The sequence below is a fragment of the Alternaria conjuncta genome (assembly GCF_024043145.1).
Source record: "Alternaria conjuncta strain BMP 0040 chromosome Unknown scaffold_5, whole genome shotgun sequence".
In the NCBI taxonomy this organism is placed as follows: Eukaryota; Fungi; Ascomycota; class Dothideomycetes; order Pleosporales; family Pleosporaceae; genus Alternaria; species Alternaria conjuncta.
Genome location: NW_026250094.1, coordinates 242,833 through 263,223, shown reverse-complemented (window position 1 = coordinate 263,223; position 20,391 = coordinate 242,833). Strand labels below are relative to the sequence as shown.

At 52.5% G+C, this 20,391-nt stretch overlaps 7 protein-coding genes across 7 annotated transcripts; 3 read left to right on the top strand and 4 right to left on the bottom strand.

Annotated features, from left to right (window-relative positions):
- Positions 1-1,520: 1,520 nt before the first annotated feature.
- Positions 1,521-2,543, top strand: J4E85_003750 (uncharacterized protein; the record flags this gene model as incomplete). Its single annotated transcript, XM_051468016.1, has 1 exon — positions 1,521-2,543. One exon carries the CDS (start codon positions 1,521-1,523, stop codon positions 2,541-2,543), a length of 1,023 nt encoding a protein of 340 aa, XP_051327608.1.
- A 405-nt stretch (positions 2,544-2,948) lies between these two features.
- Positions 2,949-4,151, bottom strand: J4E85_003749 (uncharacterized protein; the record flags this gene model as incomplete). Its single annotated transcript, XM_051468015.1, has 1 exon — positions 2,949-4,151. One exon carries the CDS (start codon positions 4,149-4,151, stop codon positions 2,949-2,951), a length of 1,203 nt encoding a protein of 400 aa, XP_051327607.1.
- Positions 4,152-6,081: 1,930 nt separating this feature from the next.
- On the bottom strand, positions 6,082-8,781 carry J4E85_003748 (uncharacterized protein; the record flags this gene model as incomplete). Its single annotated transcript, XM_051468014.1, has 9 exons — positions 6,082-6,129; positions 6,192-6,263; positions 6,317-6,467; positions 6,525-6,719; positions 6,770-6,868; positions 6,992-7,667; positions 7,726-7,827; positions 7,897-7,979; positions 8,537-8,781. 9 exons carry the CDS (start codon positions 8,779-8,781, stop codon positions 6,082-6,084), a joined length of 1,671 nt encoding a protein of 556 aa, XP_051327606.1.
- Positions 8,782-9,680: 899 nt separating this feature from the next.
- On the top strand, positions 9,681-11,773 carry J4E85_003747 (uncharacterized protein; the record flags this gene model as incomplete). Its single annotated transcript, XM_051468013.1, has 6 exons — positions 9,681-9,974; positions 10,180-10,201; positions 10,266-10,453; positions 10,518-10,707; positions 10,756-11,349; positions 11,403-11,773. 6 exons carry the CDS (start codon positions 9,681-9,683, stop codon positions 11,771-11,773), a joined length of 1,659 nt encoding a protein of 552 aa, XP_051327605.1.
- Positions 11,774-13,034: 1,261 nt separating this feature from the next.
- On the top strand, positions 13,035-13,982 carry J4E85_003746 (uncharacterized protein; the record flags this gene model as incomplete). Its single annotated transcript, XM_051468012.1, has 3 exons — positions 13,035-13,664; positions 13,717-13,860; positions 13,890-13,982. The coding sequence occupies 3 exons, from the start codon at positions 13,035-13,037 to the stop codon at positions 13,980-13,982; spliced, it is 867 nt and encodes a 288-aa protein (XP_051327604.1).
- Positions 13,983-16,010: 2,028 nt separating this feature from the next.
- On the bottom strand, positions 16,011-18,029 carry J4E85_003745 (uncharacterized protein; the record flags this gene model as incomplete). Its single annotated transcript, XM_051468011.1, has 2 exons — positions 16,011-17,525; positions 17,574-18,029. The coding sequence occupies 2 exons, from the start codon at positions 18,027-18,029 to the stop codon at positions 16,011-16,013; spliced, it is 1,971 nt and encodes a 656-aa protein (XP_051327603.1).
- An 810-nt stretch (positions 18,030-18,839) lies between these two features.
- J4E85_003744 (uncharacterized protein) lies at positions 18,840-19,868 on the bottom strand (the record flags this gene model as incomplete). The annotated part of the gene is made up of 1 exon (XM_051468010.1): positions 18,840-19,868. The coding sequence occupies one exon, from the start codon at positions 19,866-19,868 to the stop codon at positions 18,840-18,842; it is 1,029 nt and encodes a 342-aa protein (XP_051327602.1).
- Positions 19,869-20,391: the final 523 nt, after the last annotated feature.

Sequence of the window (20,391 nt, the reverse complement as noted above, 5' to 3'; positions counted from 1 at the left end):
TTTCTGCCGGGTACAGCGCTGTTGCCTGAACACTACAAAGCCCTTGGCTGTGAACGAGATGGAACTGAAGCTCTTATAGCAGCGCGAGAAAGAAAGTATATGACGCGTGCACATGGCATCCGAGGGGCTGGCCGTGCTTCTGAGGCCCATGGAGATGAAGCGCGGCGCAAGCAAATGCGATCGCGGTTGGAATGCCAAAGAGAGTCATGCAGATGGATGAAGCAGGCGTGGCGGGGTGGCAGGGAACAGTGACGCGGGCGTCGAGCACATATCGTTAGCGCATAATTGGACCCTGCCCAGGCCCGCGCTTTTCCAGGGGCCTTGGAGATGGCCTGCCGACACTCTAACAGCCTCGCATATACCCATACTGTACTACCGGCAGCAACAGTCGTCGCTTGCGCACTTCCTTACAATCATAACTATCTTTGATTCCGAGTCATCGCATCAACTAGATCCAGGTGTTGGCCGCTCAGACAATCACAGATTAGCAGGTACGATGATGATCCCATCCAGCGTGTTCCGCTGGGATGATATTGAGTTACTACACTATATCCCTCGATGTTGTTCTTTTCCACCTAAAGCACCGAGCTGATTCGATTGTAGACGCCACTGGCTATGATACATCGCGAATGAGCCATCCATGAGTCCCGAATCCACACTACACCCTTTACGTTGAAGGCCTCTCGAACGAGGGCTATCGCAACCGAAAGAACCCGATCAGATGGAACACCCGGCAGCAGCAGAACTGGAATGGGCTATCGCGGCAGAAAGGGAATCATAGCCTTTCAGCATACCCTTCCACCCTTCTGACTCAGGATTGCTACTGAGGTCGCAGATATGCGGCGCACCCTCGACGATAGCAAGGCCCGATGACACACCTTCCATTACGAGCGCCTCGTACGTCCCCTGCGACTGTTCCCGGGGGATCAAGTCATCGCTCGTGCCATGAACAAGGAAGATCGGCGTCTTGTACTGGCCTCTTACAATCTGTGCGCGTGGGCTGGCTCAGATGATTTCCTCTAATGCAGGCTGTGGGAGAAATGCATCACCCTAGAAAGATGCACACACCTTATACAAGGAAAGAATTGAACAGGCCTAGAGCCTACATCAACGTTAGGCCACCTACTTTGTAGGTTTCTACGTTAATGTAGGCTGCAGACCTGTTTAGCTTTTTCCTAGGATGACGTGCACAACATGAAATGCATCGAGAGCTCGCACATTTGTATACACTCCGGAGAATGTTCCAGCTAAGTGCTGAGGACTAATCACCATCAACGATATTGTAAGATACTACAATAGTATAGCGAGTGCGAGTGATGCTGGATTTGGGACCTTCGCCGCTGCTATGTTATGGTTGAGTGGATGCAAGTACTATGGAAGTCAGAGAGAGTACCATGGAAGTAGGGGCAAGTACCATAGAAGTGCAGCTACTAGCAACCCTAAACCTCCGAAAAGATTCTGTTAACCTGCACCAAACTTCGGAACATCAACACAGACAGAAAATCAGCAACGCAAACAACATGAAGTGGACGAAAGAAATCATCCGCGCGCGAAACACCCTCCTCAGAAAGCATTATGCGCAATTCGACGGTCTTCTCGAATATGGACCGGAGTGGACTACGCTCGCCCGTTCCGGAACAGTATGGGACAAGGTCTACCAGATACGAAATGCAGCACCCTGGAGAGATGCGCAACACCAAATGCGTCAAGAACTTGCATACTTGGATACGCTGCGAAAAGATTTCCAGCTAAGAGCTGAGGACACATCACCATCAAAGACCGTGCAAGATACCACAATGTTTTGTAGTAACGTACTTGCCAATTTTTCTTGGAGAAGCTGCGCCATAGAACACAACAGTCTATCGTTAGCGACCGCAAAGAAGGTCGAAGCGGCCATACCATTGCAAAAACACGGTGGAAGCGCGTTGCTCAACGCGATGAATTTGCGGCTTCCATCCTCGAGCGAGTTGATAAAACTCGACAACGGCGAGGAGTCCAAGGAGATAGAGTATCTCGAACTGCGCAACAACAGTGTCGCACTACAGGCTGTACTATCGAGTACCTATGTCGAGCGAGCATCAACCCCGGAGAACCTCCTAGGGGACATAAGGATCATGTCAAGAATCCTGTTTCGAGGCATGCAAATGCCATTCAAGGCTGGCTTAATCCGCCACATGCCAGTCCAGGTTCAGTCGAACCCAAAGGCCATATTCCCCTATCCAGGCGAAGTGGAAGCGAATCTGGAGCGGTGGTCAAAGTTCGCTGCGCACGACCAAGAGGACATACATCCTCTGATAAAGGGTGTATGGGACACTCTCTACTACGTCAGCGTCCATCCATTCCCAGATGGCAACGGCCGAACATCACGCCTCTTGTTCGCTACACACGTCGCCAGACATTGCATGATCCCTGCTATATGCACCGACGGACTCTCAACAGAGCAGTACCTCACGAATGTGTACAGCGCCATGACAAAAAATCCGCTCCCATGGTGCAAGGATGTGATCCTCGCGCAAATCGACGTGCTGGAGAAACAACGGTGATATCAACCCGCTTGGTATCAAAAGGAGGACATGAGACGTCGAGGCCAAGTCAGATAATGCTTAGCATACCTATGCAACCAGACTGCGGCACGGCATACTCGAGGATCTATCTGAGGAAGGTGCCGTTGTTTGGAGGGTGGCGTCCACCAACTGAACAGGGAACTGGCTTGTTGATGGCGGACCTTGTTATGCGGAAGGCTTTGGCAACACCCCAAAAAGGGAGCTGGTTTGGCAAGATGCCGCATGACAATTGCACAACGCGCGACGTGCCTACTCAATGATTGAACAGTACATATAGGCACTGGGAAAGTATACGCTCCTTGAGCTTTTCGAAGGGTGTGTATCATGTTGCCACTGTTCATGCTCTGAGTTATAGTTGTGCGTTGTTACTGTATCGCCATATGATCAATTCACCGCGAACCTTCCCCGCGTCTCACCCGCTCCATGCCACGCGTCTACGTGCATCTGTCCCACTGCAACCCTCTCATATGCGTCGCCTACCGAGCGAACGAGCATGACGTTGTAAGTACACCACTCTGCATCGCGGAAAGCTTGATCGTACACCTCTTCGTCTGAGAAATATCCATTATCCGAGAGATGAGAGATAACTGGCCCGTTCTTCGTGAGACTGTTGTTCGACTTCCAAGCCGAAAGCGCGAGGAGCTTCAGTTTGTCACTGGCTATATCAGACGCGTTTTCTTGAGAAAGGCCTATGAGCATGCCACAGCGACGTTTGTTGCTGTCGAAGACGTAGCATGAGTCTTCGGTGATGGGGCTAGATGTGCTCTGGAATGGGTCAAAAAGCCCTTTCGGAGACTTGGTGAGGTTGAACGCTTTCAGAGGAACGCTCATACATTCGAAGACAATCGTAGCTGGCGTGGCCAGCTGATGTTTGGCTAGCGGCCTGAACAACGAGCTTATCGGCCTATGGCCTGGGCGCACAAGATCTGCATATCGAACTCGCCCGATCCAGCCCGACCAACTCCAGCTTGGTTGTTGCGAGGCTGTCAGTCTCCGCTCAATAGTGGTGACAGGAGTCCAAAGTAATGCAAGATCCAGTAAGGAAGTCGGGAGGCCGCCGACAAATGGCCAATCAAACATGCGAGTTAGCATAGTCTGAATGCCGGTGAAAGCATTGATGATATCGTCCGGGTAGCCCATCTTCTTTGCCGTGTATTCCGCAACGATTTCTTCGTACCAACGAAACTCGTCCAGTGGACTATATGTGCTAGCTCGAGTAGTCTTGGACTTCAGTTCTGCGCTTGTCGTGCGCATCTTGTCCAGAGTATAGAATCCGCTGTCATCGCTGATGTATCTGTCTTCGCATACAAGCTGCTTCTTGCAATGAAAGTACACCTGTTCGCCGAGGAAGTAGATACTTCGATTCGATAGTAATCGTTCTTGGAATGTCCAGGCGCGCGTGTTGTATACACAATCGACGTCTACACCATCATAGGTGTGATTTGCCAACATGTTCTCCAAGGATGATCGCTCCACCATGTGTAGTCCAGGGGTGACGAAGGTTGCGGTGGTGTTGCGGGCCGTAGGCGGAATGCCAGGTAGGCCGGCGTCGGCGGAGTCTCCGTTTAGGGCCACTATCGTGGCCATGGCGCAACTGTAGATTGCGCACATCTGAGCGAGAGCGCTCGCTTTGTTAGCAGCGTCGTCTTGGATGATGCACTGGATTTCGTAAGTGGAGGCCCCAATCTATCATGCTGAATTCGCCTACCATCGTATCAACCCACAAGTATCGCTCACCCAGGCTCTTGATGAAAGTCATTGAATCCCTGATCGTCTGGGTCAAGGGTTGCTTCGAAAGTGTTCCGGGCTCGCGCAGGTGGTCGTAGTTCTCCACCAGGGTCAGGAACTGTTTCGAAGCGCCCCAGACGTAACTCAAGGCGAAATACCGATCCTTGAAATTCCCAACCGCGAGACAATCATCGATAACGTCCAGAAGCAAAAGCGGCCCAGTATCAGTAAGTGATGTCTGGTGTTCATTGCAGGCATGGCCGTGGTCTTTTTCGCAGTCACCAAGCCAACTCTTGATCAACTCCACATCCGCCCAGTGATGTCTTACTGTCCGACTATAATCTGATTTGTGAACCTTGAAGTCGTTCAATGCCGCCTCACACGCCTTCGAATCCAAATCGTCATCCTGCAGAAACACACACGTTGTCAATCCGTTGAAGTCCCCAGGATACTTCTGCGCATCAACTGATGGGCTTTGATCTCTTCCCTGTCGTCTCTGGAACTCTCGGGCGCGAAAAACATGACGACAACAGTCGCAATAGAGAACGGGCTCGGTAAGATGCTGGTATTCATCGTATTCTCGGAAGCCGTTGTTCAACCAGGTTGGAGTACCGATGCTAGCGAAGCCCGTACGCTCGTCTTCTTCTATGGCTATCTGGCATGGCACGCATAGCTCTCCTCCGTTGATACCATCATTCAATTGTCGGATCGCGGCGCGGGAGTACGAGTTGAACATCGCCAGGCATTGTTACTTGAGCATGAACAGGTTGTATCAAGCTGCTCTCAAGGCTGCGGGGAGTGGCGCGCTGGGATGGAGCCTTTATCACGTGCTTGTGTGCGGGGTACATACGCTAAGATAACCTAGGAAATGCCACGCACGGTGTGTGCAGCAAAGGGAGAGAATACCAACCCACGCCCATGGCATGATGGCATAGCCTTCACCCTTTCACTTGGAGGCCACGTCGCTAATTGCAGAGGCTGACCCTTTGCAGTGTTGTTTTTCGCGCAGCAGCCTCGTCTCCAAGGAACCGGCGAATTGGACGAAGACCTGGGTGGCTGCCATCGTCGCCGTCTTGGTGCAACATCTCCTATCTATTTCGAACAGCTGAGCCAGGCTGACCAACGCGAAAGCGCCGACGCGATTTCGGCGAGATTGAGCGGAGAGGAGAAGGTGGAGTTTGATAACAAGGAAGAAGCGCGCAGAAAGGCATACGACGATTACCGTGCGCAGCTTCTAAACATGCTAGAGATCCGTAGAACGCGTAACACGCGCTACGCCATGTAGCAGCACGCGGAATGCGCAAACATTGGCCGTAATTTTCCGCGTGTAATCGAAGGCATATACGGTGGTGATGTGCAGGTGTCGCTGGTGATTGGGGATGTAGTGCTTGCAGTCTTTCTGCGATGGCAGAAGGATGACGCGCGGACGCGTCAATACGCGATACGCACGGGCCACCTACATCAACACCAGCAGCCTGCGAAGAGGGAGGCGTAGGACGATCACAAGAGTCATCTATCATCACGAGCTAGAAATCAGATACGCCATGACAGAATTCACTTATGGTACCTGTAGAGGGCTTCACATAGAAGTTTGCATCAGTACATTGTCGAAGTTGTGCGCGACGAAGCAAAGCGGACGGCGATTCAGTCACGACTCCGGCAATTCATTACCACCCTGAACACGATGGTAGTCTCGTATGAGAGTATTTACAATTATCAGAAACTAGAATCCAGGCACGAATGATAAGAAGAATATATTGCGTTTAGCCATCGATGCTCTTGCGTCCCATCAAGCATGTTGACCGCCCTTTCTTTCGTGCAGCAATTGTCGCAGGTTCTAAGAACAGCTTGTCAGTATGTGAAGGCTAGCGTGAATGTGTTCGTATGCGCATTGCTTACCTCGAGCGAAGAGCCATTGGAGAGGAGCGTTGTGGCGAGCAATTTCTTGCGATCTTGAACTTTGAGGATGTGCTATAGGTGGACGTGTTAGTTCATATTTCCACAATCTGCTGCGCCATGATTACCTCTTCGAACGAGTCTTTCATGATATAGCGTATGGTGGTGACGGGACGAGTCTGTCCGAGTCGATGAACGCGAGCGAGCGCTTGATCTTCGAGAGATGGGTTCCATTGGGGTTCGAGAAGATGGATTGCAGATGCCGCTGTCAGGTCCAGACTGGAACAACTGTTAGTATGTGTTCGTGTTTCATGGATAATATTTTCGTAAACTTACCCACAGGCGCCACAAGCAATGGTGATCAGTATGACGCGTATACCAGGGTCGTCACGAAGCCGCTCTATAGCAAGGCTGCGCTTTTTCGGCTGCACCTTGCCATCGATTCGGACGAATTGAATGACTTGATCTGCATTAGACCGAAGCGCTCTCTCCACCATATCGAGACTTGATGTCCAGGACGAAAATACGACACTAGCGAGAGATTAGCTCGGAAACGTGCTCGAAGGTCGTGGTGGACTTACTGCTTTTCCTGTGGACGCAACCTGATCTGCGAAACAAGCGCCCATACTTTGCTTGAAATCTCGTTGGCATAGTCCCAATCCATCGATGAAGGTGAAAGACTGTCCGTGGGCGTTAGACTAGGAGTAGCTAATAAGGATGCCAGCGGACGCAGGTGACAGGGTCGCGGCTGCTCCGTGCATGCGCATGGATCGGGTGATCGATGGTAAAGACTCGAAGAGCACTCGGCGCAGTAGAACTTGCTGCAGGCTGAGTAGTAGACTTGTTCTTGTGTAGGATCACGGAGTCCAGTACTGAGTATTGACTTTTCTACTGGCTGGAAGCACAGTTCGCAAAATCCTCCACCCATTGAGAAGCGGGCGCTCATCACGGATGTCGTGTCATCTAAACTGCCAGGCTGCGAGAAACCGTTCACTTGCGAAGGAGTGAAGACTCCTAAGTTGCAAACAAGGCGGAGTTTGTTGATCTGTTGTATAGCGGTCATCCAAGGGGCCTGGGTTTGGCTGCCGTTTCCTGTGGTGCGATCCAGCATATCCAGGACGGGCTGCTCGATTTGGCGGTAATGTCGTTCTTCCTCATGAGAGAATGGCACACGTATCAACTGATCGTCTTTGCAGGGCAGATCTAGAATAGCCTTGGTTCGACGTATCATGATGCACGAGAGCAGTGTCTTGAATATTTCGCCAGCGTCCTCGACAGATTTTGTACGCCATATGCTCGAGATATCGTCATCAAAGGCCTTTGGATCGTCGTAGGGGGCGAAATGAAGGAATTTGAAGAGGCCATGGAAGTCGAGCAGGCTGTTCTGGATTGGGGTGCCCGAGACTGCCCATCTCGAAGTCGCACGGAGCGCGGCCATTGCTTGCGCAGTAGAAGTCTTGTGGTTGCGTATTGTGTGTGCTAGAAGAGGTTTAGTCAGTATTGAACCACATGATGTGAGAGAGTCGTTCGAGCTTACCCTCATCGAGTATGATGCGTCTCCAGTGATGGGAGAATATAGAATCGCTGCTCCGAACGCTCCTGCGGTTCTCTCCCTCGAGGGTCTGGTAGGTAGTGAACACTATCTCTAGTGATGTAACGGCCCGTCAGTCGACGTATCATCTGTAGAGTGTACGTGAACACAACTTACCGGGCGGCTTTTCGTGGTCCTTCAGCTTGAACCTCCGTTTGCCGTGATGCATGCACCATGCCAACTTGCCCTGTTGAACATGGCTAATGAAGGTCAGCAAGAGCAACTCGCACAGCTTGCGACGACGAACCTCTGTAATTGTGATTCCCAAACACCGAACACTGCAGAAGAAGTCAGTATTTGTAAAGTCGCACAATACATGCACTCTTACAGTTCACTGGCACCACTATCAGAGTCGACGGTATGTAAGTCTCGGGTGTAGGAAAGCATGTAAATCGATCGTGGTTTGAAGGGCGATCCTGGTCAGAAGCGATTAGAGCTATCATGCTCAGCGTCTTTCCAAGACCCATTTCGTCGGCGAGCAATCCACCACGCCATATCGGGCCAGGGGCAGATTGTACTTCACCAGTCACAGCGTTCACAAAACTGAAGCACATCATGGTTCAGCATTGAATCTCGAAAAGAGGCCTCGGGCATACGCACGTAGACTGGTCTGCGCTTGTATTCCGCAACCATATGCCAACACCATCTTTGTTTGGGTGCATACCTCGTTCGCGTTGCAGGAAGAAAGTAAGGGCTTGTTTCTGATGCCTTTGGGACGAAGTTAGTCAATACACCTCTTTCGCGACAGATTACGTACTCTTTCAGCTCGGTAAGTAGAACTGTAGGGCTGGCCGATGACTCGAAGTCATCAGCAGTCTCGAAACCGGACAGAATATCGAGTGAGGCTCGTGAAAAACTGTCGATGTACGGTTGCTGCATCTGCGGCAAATCAAAAGTCATCGGTAGTCGCTTATGAAGACTGAACAGACATTGGGGGTTCATGTAGGGCACATTGAGATCACATCCAACGGGATCGTCCAAAAAGCAGTTGACTTGAGTCATGAAAATGCCCACGTCATCGCAGCGACATCTGGGGCCATATATTGTGACTCCAAGGTACTGTAAATCTCTCCTAGGCATCTTTGGTTTTATCAAGGGGGCGATGGGGGCCGAGAACAGTGCGAGCTGTAATATGAGCTCGTCGTCGGCAACCAGCCTCTTCAGTAGCTCGCCCCAATATTCGTCGAGCCGCCCGATTGGCGTACTGGCGCTACCGTGGTACAGCGTGCGAGGAGGTTCGAAGCGGATCGGGTGTTGGGCCGAGGTTGGACTAGCGACATGATGGGAAGAGCTCTGTACTTTTAGATCTGATATCTGAGTAACGTAAGTGTAGGCCACGGAACTAAGATGAACGCGACGAACCATGCCATAACACACCAAAGTGTTGTCGCTTGTCTCTTCAATTATTGCGCAAGTAGATGGTATCGACGTGACTTGCGCCGAGGATACAGAGTCAGATGCATTGCAGACGCTCTCGAGTGTGACGCTCTCCGCATGGGGGGTATTGAATCGCCGTCGCTTTGGAGCTGGAGCAGCTGATTCGTCGACAACGATCTCTGGAAGACGTGTGAGCATGCTGTAAATCTTCTGAAGACGCAAAAGAAGACGTCTCGCAGATCACCATGTTGGAGAGTGGAAGTCAGAAAGGTTACTGTGGGTGCATGACTGCGGCAAGCCATTGCAAGCCACTGGGGCTGAGTTTGTCTGCCTACGAGGCTGTACAAGCGTGCCCAGGTGTTGTCAACCTTGAGCGTGCCACTTACAAGCTGCCCTCCGTTACTCCCCTACTGAAAATACCATCGATATGTTCACAAAGTAGCGAACGTGTTGTGATCGAAGCATCTTCCTCCTGCCCCAGATTTCGTCGCGTGTCCGTGACGCGCGCACGGCCCCACTTCGTCATGGCGGCCCCTTCCGCCCAAGCCCGCGTCACGATCCAAGACGCGTTCGAGCGGTTTGCATCCACTGTCACGTCCGACGACCAACGACAATTCCAAATCACGCAGCTCAAAGATGTCCGAGAGGCAGCGATACAGATTGAGCAAGAGCTCCGCGGCCAGCGGATGCAAAGGAATATGGCTCGGCTGGATCCATTCCTTCGGGGAATGGAGCATTACTCCAAGGTAGTTGAGGTGCTGTGCAACGGCACACCTTTTCTACCTTGGATCTGGGCACCAGTAAAGATGATGCTTATGGTGAGTAGTCGCATGTATAGACAGCGGCTGGATTATTTACTGTAAAGACAGATCACGGCCGATTCTATCAGTGCCTTCGAAAAGTTGATAGAAGCCTACGGCAAAATTGGGGACATACTCTCTCGCCTTCATCGTCTTGGCGTTGCACTTGTCAATGATCACAACTTTCAGAACGTGCTAGCCCTAGTATATTCTGACATTGTAGAGTTTCATCGTCGAGCTTACAAGTTTGTGAAGAGGAAATGTAAGTACACTAGCAGCCTGCCACTATGTTGTTCTCACTAGCTATAGCATGGCCTATATTCTTCGGTTCCATGTGGGCTGGCTTTGAATCACGATTCAATGGGATACTGCATAGCCTGGCGTATCACAGCGAGCTAGCCGACAAGGAAGCTGCTGCAGCGGACATCGCTGAATCCATCCGACGTGGCAAAGCCGACAATGACAAATGGGAGCAACAAGAGCGCGAGTGGGCTGCAGTGAGTGCGAACTAGTGAATTCAGTATATATGAGACACGGGCTGACTATACACACCAAATTCAGGTCAAGGTTCAAACAGTCCTCACGTGGTTGGGAACGACCGATGTTCTCCCAGCCGACTCTCTCGACCGGCGCATCCAACATTACTTGCCAGGCAGTTGCGATTGGTTCATACAACACGAAGCCACTGAGCAATGGCTGGGAGATAGCGCAAAGAATCCCTTTTTTTGGCTTTGCGGAAAACCCGGGGCAGGTATGTCAAAGTACCGCCGTGACTACTCACTTGCTGACCTCTGTGAAGGGAAGTCTACCATATGCTCTGTGCTTGTGCAACACACCGAGGCGAACGCCATCCATGTTATCTACTACTTCTGTAGTTTTCTTGGAAGCCAATCCGATGGCCTAAGCCGTCTCCTGCGATCCCTTATCTCGCAAGTGATTCAAAAACACCAGGATCTCGCCACTTACGTCCATGATGTCTACTTCAAATCACACCCAGTACCCACGAAGAAAGCATTACTGACTCTTCTTACTGAACTTCTTCAAGGGTTGGGATCCGTGCGGCTTATTGTAGACGGCATCGATGAATGGGCTGAACGAGATCAAACGGAGCTTCTCAAGGATCTTTCGCAGATGATATCAACCGACCAGTCCTCTCATATTTGCAAGATCATGATCGCCAGCCGAGAGACTATGGTCACTTCGCGACGCAAGAAGGACAAATTGTCAACGATGATCTCTCTTAGCAATGGCGACGAAGGTCTTGCAGTTACTCGTGCGATTGCCAGTTTTGTCGATGATAAGCTTGCTGATCTTCCCGAGCACTTCGAAGAGCTCGACCCTGATTCCTCGATCATGGCTCACGTCAAGAAGACTCTGCTTGAGAAGTCTCAGGGTACGTCCCGTTCAATCTGCTGAACGACAGTACTTTTTCTAACGCTCACACAGGTATGTTCTTGTGGGTGAGCCTCGTGCTGCAATCACTTGATACGGTGTATAGCCCTGAGGAACTACGTACTGTCGTCGACAGCCTTCCATCTGATCTGGAGGCCCTTTACAAACAGATCGTGACTCGTCTCTGCAGCGCCCCAGGTGCCCAAAGCTACGGAGGCGTGCCACGCATCATGAGCTGGATATGCTTCTCACGAAGGCCTCTGCATAAATCAGAGCTACTGCAGGCGCTGTCTATGTTTCCAGACGACATGGGCTCTCAGATGCGAAGTATTCCTGTCGCTTCCATTCTTGACCACTGCAAACCGCTTATCGAAGAACTACCTGATTCAACGATAGTACCAGTCCACTTCTCGGTCAAAGAGTAAGCATATCCATCAGCTAGATTTATGTCCGCTAACGATCAATTAGATATTTCCTGAAGGCTCAACTACCCCAAATCCTTCCAGCAATTGATGTTGCACTTGACATATCCTGCGCATGCGCGATTGTCATCATCCGCGGCCTGGAGCTCGTACGATTGGGAAGCAACTTCACAGATTATTTTGCTCTCATCGCGAGCGGCCACTACAGGCTCTTACCATATGCGATAGAGTTTTGGATCGAACACTGCCTGCAATATGCCTCTGGAAGAGATCTCCGCCGAGGCGGACCCCTTCAACGTCAACTAGATCAGCTGCACGGAACACACGAAAACTATCTGCACGCACTCGGACTTGCTGTACATCGGATCACGTCGCCGGAATGGGCAAACACCACCCACGTAGAGGAACGGCTCAACCCCTTTCTGAACATACCAATCTACGACTTAATGGCAAATGTACTGGGTCTCAGACAACTAGTCAGCCAACTTGACGGTGAAAACAGTTCAGGTAAGTTGACAACACAGCCTGTCAATCCAATGTAGCCACCTTCGTGAGCTCACGAACCTCTCCAGATATCGAAACTTACGTCACCAACAACGACCGAACGCTCTTCAGCCGACTCGCGCACGTATACGAGAGTGCTGTTGTCCATCTTTTGGCTCAGCACGAAGTACAGGGTGTTGCGCCGGCCACACTTCGGGCGTTCCAGGAATCATATGCTTCCACTGCCTTTAGATGCCGCTTTCCGCATTGTGAGAGGCTATCGTCGGGCTTTGCCACTTGGCAACTCCGGCTCGAGCATGAGACCACCCATTTCCAACGCGTGTATTGCCAGACAGTGTCCTGTCAATTCAATCGCATTGGCTTTGGAAAGAGGAGCGCGCTCAATGCGCATACGCGTAAACACCATGGCCAGTCTAATGTTTTACTCATACCAGCGAAGATTCGGCGCACAGCAGATGTGGCATCCAAGCTTGAAGAGCATAAGCAGCATTCCCAAGGTTCGAGTGTGTACCCCACGCATGCGGCTAGGATCGCTGCTGCTGAGCAGATTTTACAGACGAATCCGGGGATCATACGTTACTTAGATGACGAGCGTTTTCCCCCCAATGTCTTGAACGCGCAGATACAGAAGAACTTGCCTTCCGATGTAACGACATGGACTCAGCTCAGGACTTGGAGGGAACAAAATTCTACCCTGGCTCCGGGAGTCGATACAAAAAAGCTTTTAATACTGCAAGTCCTGCATCATCAGGATAAAACGATGAAACAGCAGAAAAGTAGCGGGGGTGAGGGAACACAGTTTCCACCGAGAGCACAGGAAACCTCGATGCCTCAGAACCGTCAAGACCAATTGATCATCAACCAGTTCGCGAAAAAGCTGATGGAAACAGCCACGCCCGAAATCATGCAAAAGTTTGAAAGTGACGTCTCTCGATGGCCCGAGGACAAGAAGCGACAGCTTTTGGCCCAAGGCATCCCGCTTCTCTTCCTCCGCTTTCGCCAGCATGCCGACATGCTCTACAGGAGAGGAGCCCTCAACACATTGGCAACAGTGAACACGGGTGATCAGGTTGACAGACCACAACAGGTGGCTTCAATTGACATCGCAGGCTTAAGCTCAAACCCTGATGCTGTAGGAAATTCTCAAGCAGAAACAGCGTCACTCGACCCAAGTGAAGCATACAGACAAGGCCAAGCCAATGAAACGGCCAACGGGCGCATTCGCCCGCACTCGGTATTACCGTCAGAAACGTACCCAAATATCTCTGACGCGGATCCCCCGTCATCTTTCCGGCGGGGCAGTTCATACCTCTCCGTGCAAGACAGCGTTGAGCATGATCAGCCTGCTCTTCTTTCCAGCAACCCAGTACATATCAACAGGAACGACCATGTAAGTGTAGTTTACAACCTCTGTCTCTATATGCATGCTGATATCACGATAGCATAACGCTTTGGGTTCGGAGCCATTCCTTGGTGACCCAACAGCTCCGGACAATTTCGATTTCGACAGTTTCTGGCATACCGGCGATGATAACTACGACGATGCTGAGTATGCTCCCGCTGCGTTGCAGCCACGGTCACTGTTGGTATCATCTTATGGACACGATTCACCAAGGTCACTGTCGGTATCATCCTATGGACACGATTCACCAAGGTCACTGTCGGTATCATCCTATGGACACGCTTCTTCAAGGCCACCAGACTTTGATTCGGCTGGTGCTGAGTTGGATGACCTACTCGAACGATAAAACAAGAAAAGGTTATTGCTAAGCCGGCAGGAGGAGGACTACTTACCTTATGGTCGACACATGCAGCAACTGCAGAAAGCACCTTACGAGCAGCAACATAAATCCCAATGGAATGAGGAAAAAGAACGAATGTGGCAACAGGAAATGGCAGTTTTGGACGAACGTGCGGAGCAACGACGATTGCAAGAACAGCAACAGGCACCGCAACAGTTTCAAGTCACCACTACAGTTTCAAGTCACCGCTACACAACAAATCTTCGACCAGAAGCTCCTCAACGACTACCTGGAGTCTCAGGAACAGAGTTACAGCAGTTCGCCTGGCTACACAAATGCCCAACATGCTTCCCTGCCCAGTGCCCGAGCAGACTCTGAGCGAATGCGACATGCTACGATGGGTCCCATCATGGGAGCACCGTTGTCATCGCGATCTGAAAACACCACTGCACCGTCACCACAGCTGTCTGTAAACCACGGAGCGCCTTCAAGCATGCAGGAACCCTTATCGCCCACCACGTTTTTTTTGGAATCCCCTGCGTCAACCGTCTTCGACACAAGAGACCTTTCAGAGTTCAAATCACCAGCCCGGAGAGGGCATGTCCTCTGTATACCGATCACCCAAGTCTGCATATACAGAGCTTCGCGGAGACGGCACCGACTGGAGGACTGAGCCATCCTGGCGAAGACCCGATATGCAGCCTCTATATCCTGCGCAAAGGCAGCAAAAGCTGCCTCCTAGGTCTGATCGCTACGGCCCTCTTCAACCTTCCGGGGCTGACCTCGAATATTCTTCGACGAACAGCGGCTTCCAGCAGTTACATGGACCTCCACCCCCACCTCGAATGGTATCTCCACAACCGCGTGAATCGCTTGATTACGAAGAATCGGATTGGGCGACTATGGAACAGGCCCAAATACGCAGTCGAAGTACCACACAAGCGCAGGAACGAGCAAGATCTGGGCCCAATGAATTAGCCCAGCCAACGAGTGGACCTGGAAGTATCGCGCCCAACTACTTCACGTACGGGTCGCCTAGCCCCAGGCGAGACGACCCTGATTGTTTTTAAATGAGCTCAAAACATGGGAGCCCGCAGATCCTGCACAAGCACGCGAAGGGTCGCCGTCCTTTGCTGAAATGCACCCAGGTCTTCAACATGCGTTGGGGCCTGCGTAAGGCGACGATGCATTTCAGCAAAGGCATACCACTGGGTGGCATGCGTCACAATGTTCCATTCACTCCTCTAAGCTTCGCAGAGCCCGAGTTTCTCGAGTACGCACCACCACCACCACCAACTGTTCCTGCACAAGACGCCTAGTACGATTGATCAAGAATATGTATATATACATTCCAGCTAAAGCTACCTATCCATCCATTTCACCCACCCATTTCATCGATCCATCCATGCTCATTCATATGCCATCGTAAATACTCGTTGTTCAGTAAACCCTTCATCACATCCAGCATCCACTACATTAACCCCATACAGCATAAAAGCCTAGCCACTATAAGAAGATAGCCACTAACTATTCATCTTTATATAAACTCCATTGCCCATGACGCACCATTCATGTGGAAATAAGAAGAAAAACGCACGAACGCCCACTTGCAAAGAAAGAAAAGGAAATAATAGGAAAGAAGATGGAAATGGCACATGCCCGTGCCGTTGTGCTGTGTACGCCAGGTAGAATCCTCATGGTTGATCATGTCAAGCCGAAGCTTTAAGAGACTTTTATGTATATGCCGTTTGAAAGATGGGAGGGATTAGGGTCCGTATTGTGGGAGGAATAGGACCCTGTATGCAAGTTGCGCCGGGAACGCTGAGAATTTTCCAACCTAGTTTCTTTTGAAGTGAGTGATGTAGGGGAAGAATGTCGTAGAGATGACTGTCGTGGGGTGGGGTGTGTGGGTGGCTGCTGGTGCTGAATCGGCTCTGGGCGGCCAGGGCAGGTCTCCGCTATCGTCGTACATCGTCTGGGTGTCGTCCGTCGATTCAAGCGTTTCCACCCCAAGCACCCGCACCCGTCTCCTTGCCGAGCGCAGAACTACCAGCAGTCCGATGACCGCCAACAGGGGCCAGGTTCGGGCTACCCTTGCCACCACTACCCCAAGACAGACCACTCAGACGCTTGTTGCTGTTGCTAGAGGTAGTCGAAGCGCCGTCCCTGCTCTTGTTCAGATCATCCTCCTCTTCCATGCTAAACAGACCCTGCTCTTCCTCGATTCTCTCGCGGTTGATACTGCTACTGCTTACGGCGCGATCGATACCGAGACGGCCGCTGGAGCTGCCGATGCTGGATGCGGAGGTGACGCGGTTGATGCCGGGGTGCACGGGGTTGCTGGTGATGCCGCTTTCGTCGCGGGCTGATATGCGGGTGCGCGAGAGTTGCTGGCTGATCATGCTCATGGAAGCTTGACGAGGAGGGGAGGCGAGGTATGGGCTCATGTCGCCTGTGGTCGGTCGGTTCATGGCGCGTAGGGAGGGGCTGGCTCCTGGGTGGAGGCTTGAGTTGCGGAGGGGTGAACCGACGTGTCCGAAGGCTGACTGGCCTGGTAGTGAGCCTGATTCGAATCCTCCATCGTAAGTCGGGCCTCGGGGCTTGGCCCACATGGACTGGAATCGCGAGGGAGAAGCTGTGGCTGCTGATGGTGATCCGTACTTGAGGTCTGACGCTGTTGGCGAGACTCCGAACCTGGACTGCGAGGTGCGGTTGTCGCTCTCGCCCTGGTCGCGCGAGAAGCGGCGCATCTTCTCCTGTGGTGTTAGAAGATCGCTCAACGAATTGGGCAGCAGGTCCTCCTCGAATTTGCCAATCATGTCCGTCTCATCCCATTCCTCGTCCTTGTACGTCGGTCGCGCGCCTACACTCGACGACATGATGCCTCGAGAGCGGTTCGCGGCAAGCTCAGAGTGTAGCATCCTCCGTCCAACTGGCTGCTCTACCGACTCTGGTGGAGAGGACCCCAGTCCTGCAATGCCCCTCCGCAGACCATCTCCAAACGCAGAGTCGTGTAGGTTTCGCAGCGCGGGCGAATCGGCTTGGTACGAGGACGGCGGGGAGTTTGCGAGGAACTTGGCGGGTACTGAAGACGCAATGGGACCGTATCGCGCCATGGTCGAGACACCTTGGCTGTCGAAAGACGCAGGGAGTCCTACATCCATCACGCTCAAGCCCTTCTGTGTCGGCGATATCGGAAGTCGGCCGTTCTCGTTTGGCGGCGAGCCATAGTTGGAGCCTGGGTGGGAAGAAAAGGTGGTGTCGATGGTCGGGATCATGTCGTACTGGTTCTTCTGGTTCGCGTACTCGTCGGGCATGGCATACGGGTAGCCTGGCTGCATTCCGCCCATGTGTGCCTGCATGGTAAGCAGCGAGCTGTTCATGGGCATCTCCTGGTGGTGTGGAATGTTCATGCGGCTGAAGTGGTTACCGGCGTTTCCGCGGTTCACTACATGGCCGTTGGGGAGAATGTGGGCGAGGGCGCATTTCTGGCCGAACTTGCAGTTTCCCTAGTACAGTGATTAGCGATGATTCACCTCCTCCCGCACATGTCTTACTTTGGTGAAGTACTTGCAGGGCGCCCGCTCCGTCAGCGGCTCGTCGGAGTGCAGGAACGGACACGCTTTGCCAGCCTGACATGCGCCTTGCCGGTAGAACTTGCAGGGGACGTGTGAGGTGTTCTTGTTGTTTGGGGGGCTGCGCGGGCCGGCAAAGCCCATCTCGCGCAAGTTTGCCCTATGCTCGTGGCCGTTGGCGCGCCCGCCCGGCACCGCCATGGGCCCATGGCCATTCGCGCCCGCCATTGCGCCGTTGGAGTGCTGGGGCCTGAGGTCGCGCGAGGCACGTCTGGCTATCTGCGGCGGGGGGTTCGACGACTGAGACTGAGGCGCGGTGGGCGGGTTGAGCTGATGGGAGAAGGGTCCGTGGTGTTGTCGATGCTGTGGTGGGGGCTCTTGGTGGGGTGGCTTGTCTCGGACGTCTGAGGGAAAATTGGTCTGCGCAAAGGTAGCCATAGCTCTGCAAATTGTGGTAGCGGGCCTCGGGCCTGGGTCGGCGGTCTACCTTCGGCGGAGCAGTGAGAGAATTTCCCTCTGAGCAGCGAAAGCCGAGAAAGAGACTGCTATCACCTGCACCCGTGAAGAGGTCAAGCTTGCCGCGCAAACGCTAGTATCTACGCGGTAAAGGCAGATGCGGCACGTCGCTTGAGGCGGGAACAGGACATGCGACAATCGAAGACGGGAAGACGAATGAGAGCTGCAGCGAGGTCTGGAGAAGGAAGAAAAAGGAAATTCAAAGCTATGCTGGAGAATGATACGCCGGCTATATCGATATGCGCGCACCGCGTGGAGCTGCAGCCTCAGCGGTTCGCGCGTGACATGGAAATCCGACGGCGCCGCGTGACGCCATAACAGGACCCTGGACGTCGACGAGGGAAGTCGCCGTGGAGAGCTTGCACCCACGCTACGCGTCGTTCCTTCCGTGGCTGGCTGCCGACGCGTCTTCGACTCCCCTCCAGCTCACATGGCACCCCCCGTCTGAAACACCTTGGAACACATCTCGGACGACGATTGCCGTGCACGGCCAATCGACGCGGATGGAGAGCTCACGCCTCATTGCAGCGCGACGGTCTAGCCGTCACCTGAGGCTTCATCACGGTCATCTGCAGGAAGAGTGGCGCATTTGATGTGGACTAACTGTATGCAACTCTCGTCTAGATATACTGCTCACCAGGATATACTATGCTACTCTTATCATCGCCATCTCCAACAACATATCATATTCCCGATGAAATGACTTCAACCTCGCCACACCCTAGATCCACACTAGCTGTGTCCTATCCGTAGTATACCCGCCGAACAGGTGTTGTTGTACCATTCCATTTGCAGATCATCCATCATGTGCACTTGCGGTATACCCAGGTTGTATGTGTAGGCATTGAACTGGATACCAGACAACGCGCGGAAGTCGTCGTTGAAGAAGATCTGAGTTAGGCGGCAGTTGATGTAGCCCCAGCATGCCGGGATAGTCGCGTTTTGTTCTGCGACTAGCACTTCTTGTTGGAGAGTGGTGTCGAAGCGGTATCCCGATATGCGCAACGTACAGGGTGTGAGGCCGTTGAGAGCGCAGCCAAAGTGGGCGGAGTACGCGTTGAACCAGTAGGCGTTGACTGAGGCTCGTGGTCCGGCGCCGAGTTCGCCAGGAAGCATCGTGCCTGCGAAGGGCGTGTTGGGAAGGAGCCGCCCGGTCAGAGGCAGGAACATGGCGATGTTTGGCTGGGAAATTGCGGGGTATGGCTCCCACATGTCGGGTACGTATGTGTATCCGTTTCCGTAGAAGAGGTGGTGGTAGGGGTTCTTCATGCCACTGGCAACGAGCAGTATAGTGTTGTCATCGTCCCCAGTGACCGTGTCATCGAACGTCAGCGTGAAGTTGCCCGACTCACCGCAAGATGAAGGTCCTGGTGCATCCGGAATAGCCACGGTCGTTGTCGCAAGTATCGCCGTCTCTCGTGTTGGGGTGGGCACAACAACAGTGATTGGAATATCCTGCCGCTTCGCAAGTGATGTCGTCCCTTCATCCTCGTCTTCAAACACTGTCGTCACTACCGTCTTGAAACGTCTGGATCGGGATGAGAAGATCTCAAAGGATGGTAGAGCGGAGATTGGGGTCTGGCGCTCAGTCCGTGTCGTCAAAGGTATAGTTTGCAGATCTGATGGCTCCGGTCCAGTCACCGTGGGGTATATCCCGGTCCAGTACGACACGGTCGTTGAGATGTTGGGTGACGGAAAAACGAAGCTAATGGCGACATCCCCATACGATATCACCTTTGTCATAGCCCGAGCGCTAAACATAGACGTGGCGTTAAAGCCTGGAGGAGCAGACGACGTCGCTAGCGGAGAGGTAGTTGTCGTCAACGTCAATGTAGAAGTCAGAGTACTTTGCGAAACTGGGATAGAGCTTGATAGTGAGCTGGACGCGGTGCTGGCGGTCGGACTGGAAGTCAAGGTGCTTTGCGAAATGAAAATAGAGCTTGACGGTGACCTGGACACACTGGTGGCGGTCGGAATAGAAGCCGAAGTGCTTTGCGAAAGTGGCACAGAACTCGATAGTAACCCAGACGAGGTGGTGGCAGTCAGACTCGAAGTCAAAGTGCTTTGTGAAACTGAAACTGAGCTCGATAGTGAACCGGACGAGGTAGTAGCGGATGTAAGGCTTATGCTACTATCGGACGAGGAAGAGCTACCAGCCAAAGAGCTAGAGCTAACTGAAGAGCTCGTCGTGGTGCTCGAACTCAGTAGCGTAGAAGAGCTAGAAGTCAAGTTGAAGCTCAGACTTGACGAAGAATTCGTGATGGGAAACAGTGTGGCAAAGCCG